A 3456-nucleotide genomic window follows, 5' to 3' on the forward strand; every position below is an offset into this window, starting at 1 on the left:
AAAGGCCGTCCTCGTTCAAGTCGCATACGTAATGAGATGGATTGGACCACACCCAACCCACCCAACAAATGTGGATTATGTAGACAAATTGGTCATAATCGCTCTACTTGTCCTCAAAGAGTGGCATCCAGACAATAAATTATGTATTTTGCTTATGTAAAAAGAAAATTATACATATGAAGATGAAATGTAAATGGTTTTTGTAATTTTTTATATTATGTGAATATTTATTTGTTATGTTGTGTTTAGATATTTGAAAATGGCACAATATCCAGAAGAAGTCATTAACCCTGGTCCAGAGGATAACTCACTTCTGTACTTACAAACTCAACATATTTCGCAACAAGTTTGGAATGAAAATGTAAGTAATCTCTCTTAACTACTACTTATTAATTCTATGCTTTAATACTAACTTTTTTTTTAAATTTTCTCTATAGGTTTCTCGAATCCTACACACTAGACGAGTCATGCATGCTAATCGAATGATTGAGCCACCCAATCAGATACTTGAATATCTTAGATTAGCTGGATTTTATGGTGTTGCGAGGGTAGGGCAATTTGATTACGACCGGAGTTTGGTCTCAGCCCTTATTGAGAGGTGGCGTCCTGAGACTCACACATTTCATACTACACGTGGAGAGTGCACGATAACATTAGAGGATGTTGCTATACAGTTAGGCCTTCCTTGTGTAGGAATGCCTGTCATTGGGAAAACTGACTTTAATTGGCAAGATGTTTGTGAATGGCTTCTAGGGGTTAGACCACCTGCAGATAGAATACTTGGACAACGACTACTTATGAATTGGTTGGAAGAGCACTTTAATCACTTACCTGATGATGCAGACGATGTACAAGTTCAACAATTCACTCGTGCATATATTCTCAGGTTGATTGGAGGATATCTCATGCCAGATAGATCGTGTACTAGGGTGTATTTGATGTACCTTCCACTACTTTATAATCTGGAAGAAGTTGGAAATTTTAGTTGGGGTTCAGCAGTTTTAGCTCACCTGTATAGAGAATTATGTAATGCTACTAATCCAACTGAAGATGGGATTGGAGGGTGCTTATCATTATTACATTTATGGGCATGGGATCGTTTTCCTACGCTAGCACCACAACAACCTGTATCTCCAGATCCACAGTCTAATATCTACCCTCTCTTACCTCCTTTGGGTTTCAGGTATGCCAAAATCACACAACAAATATTTCATATGTACTTATTATTGAAATTTTACAAATTTTAACACTACTTTTTTGGGTTGTTGATAATGCTAGATGGAAAAATGTAGGACAAAATCCTCGTCCAAGTGTCACATCCTTACGCCAATATAGGAGTCTTCTTGATAGAATGACGGATGATGACATAATTTGGCAGCCATATGAATCTTCTGAAGTGCGCCAATTGATTCCAGAATACTGCTTGGCAACACCTGAAATTTGGCTTGCTTCAGTTCCTCTAATATGTTTTCATATTATAGAATGGCATCACCCTGATCGTGTACTAAGGCAATTCGGTCGTCAACAACCTATTCCTGTCATGCCTGTTCATTTAGGAAATTACCATACAATACAACTACGTGGCAGAATAAGCACAAATTGGACTGAAGAATACTCAAACTTCATTGAAGCATGGAATAGATGGCCACATGCTGTTGTTGATGCTCCTCTGGCACTTGGTGAACTTGATCGAACATCTGAGTACATGCAATGGTATTGGAGACATACAAGACGATGGATCCAACGTGTTAGTGGTGATACTGGCTATGTGGTAAGGTTTTTTTTAGTTTTTTCTGATCAATATCATCATTTTCTTTTATACGAAAATTTTTTCAAACCTAATGTTTTATTTATTTCAGGCTGACATAGCAGAACAGTTATATAGGCTAACAATTAATTCTCGTTCAACATGCTCTGATTGCATTGATTATCGAGAAAGAGTTGCTCGAGACCAGCGTAACATCTTACTTGCAGTTAGAGAACAACGGTTTAATATGAATTCTCAACCAGCTCCACCACCAGTTGAGCTACCCCGTCCACAAATTCCTCGAGATAGACCAAGCAAACGGCGAGGCGGTTACTTGTCTACTCAGCCACCAATTGTAAATGAAAATTTAAATGAACAAGAGCCTCAAAATTTTAGTCATTTTGATAACATACCAGTCTCATCAAGCCCTATCGCCTCTTCCAATCCAACTCATTTTTACCCTCATCACATGCCATCATCACCAACATTATCCCATTCTGACTCACCCAATCCTCCTCAATTTCAGTCATTCATGTCCTTATTTGATAATCCTGCATTATTTATCGATCAATATAACACTTCTTCTTTTGAGCAAGGTGGTCCATCAAATGAAGCATTTGTCACCCCTCGACAATCAATTTCTTTAGCCGAATCACCTTGGTTTGATTTAAATACGTCAACTGCGCAGACAAATGAGACATTAGATCAAACTCAAGAAGTAAATATACAACAACGGCCACAGCGTGCGCGGAGGAGACCAAGATGTGGCACGGGGAGTCATTATTTGTGAGGTAAATTAATTCTTATTTTTGTTCATGTCAATTTAATTGTTATTTGTTATTAATTTTATAACATTTAATCATTACTTATTTTCTTTAATCACTTTTTAATTAATAGAATATTAATTATTACTATTATCATTATATAATTATTAACTCATTATTCTAATGATATGACCATTATTAACATCACTGTAGGAATATTTATGTGGTGAGAGATTGTGAAGAAGTTGTTCAGATGCTGGTGAAATTTAAAAGTTGTTCACACTAAGATGAATTTCAGCTAGACGGAAGAAAAGGTTTATTGGAGGAATTACTCTTACTGAGATGAATTTTAAACGTTGTTCAGGCCAAGATGAAGTTCAGCTGCATGGGAACCAATGTTTATTGAAGAAATTGCTCTTATTAAGATGAACTTTTAAAGTTGTTTAAACTAAGAACAACTTTGAGTGTAGTATTTGGGGCCCACTATGTAGTATTTGAAGAATTTTTTTTCCCTATTTGCAACGTTTTGCTAAAAATTCCCTAAGTAACACAAAGCTGGGTTTGATTGCAAAACCCAAAACATGCAAAACAAAAGCCCCTTTCACTCCGTTAAGTGAGGAGAAGGCTTATGATGAGTGGGAATACATTATTAGCTTTCGACTAGAAATTAAGGATCAAATAAAATGTGAATCTGATGGATTTTTTTCTAAAAATTCTTGGAGGAGATTATCATATTTCTACAATTCAATTAGATGTGAAATCTAGAAATTTCCTCAATATACTATTTATTTTTAATAAATCTATATTAATATATCTAATTAATATTAATTAATTATTAATTAAATAGAATTAATTAAATATAAATAATATTAAATAAATAATAAAAATATTCTATTTATAATTTTAGAATTTTAGTTATAATTTTGGAATAATTAAATAAAAAGA

At 34.7% G+C, this 3456-nt stretch overlaps 1 protein-coding gene across 1 annotated transcript; it reads left to right on the forward strand.

The window, feature by feature from the left end:
- Positions 1-259: 259 nt before the first annotated feature.
- On the forward strand, positions 260-2537 carry LOC114723118 (serine/threonine-protein phosphatase 7 long form homolog). The gene is made up of 4 exons (XM_028909274.1): positions 260-361; positions 438-1183; positions 1279-1771; positions 1860-2537. Exons 1-4 carry the CDS (start codon positions 260-262, stop codon positions 2535-2537), a joined length of 2019 nt encoding a protein of 672 aa, XP_028765107.1.
- Positions 2538-3456: the final 919 nt, after the last annotated feature.

Source organism: Neltuma alba, unplaced genomic scaffold, assembly GCF_004799145.2.
Source record: "Neltuma alba isolate B1F8T4 unplaced genomic scaffold, ASM479914v2 tig00012124_pilon, whole genome shotgun sequence".
NCBI classification, from domain to species: domain Eukaryota; kingdom Viridiplantae; phylum Streptophyta; class Magnoliopsida; order Fabales; family Fabaceae; genus Neltuma; species Neltuma alba.

Bases quoted from the DNA above. Each gene is read 5' to 3' on its own strand.
- LOC114723118 (XM_028909274.1), top strand. From the start codon at position 260: ATGGCACAATATCCAGAAGAAGTCATTAACCCTGGTCCAGAGGATAAC. The intron at 1,184-1,278 runs GTATGCCAAAAT...TGATAATGCTAG, and splicing joins TTACCTCCTTTGGGTTTCAG to ATGGAAAAATGTAGGACAAA. The intron at 1,772-1,859 runs GTAAGGTTTTTT...TATTTATTTCAG, and splicing joins GTGGTGATACTGGCTATGTG to GCTGACATAGCAGAACAGTT.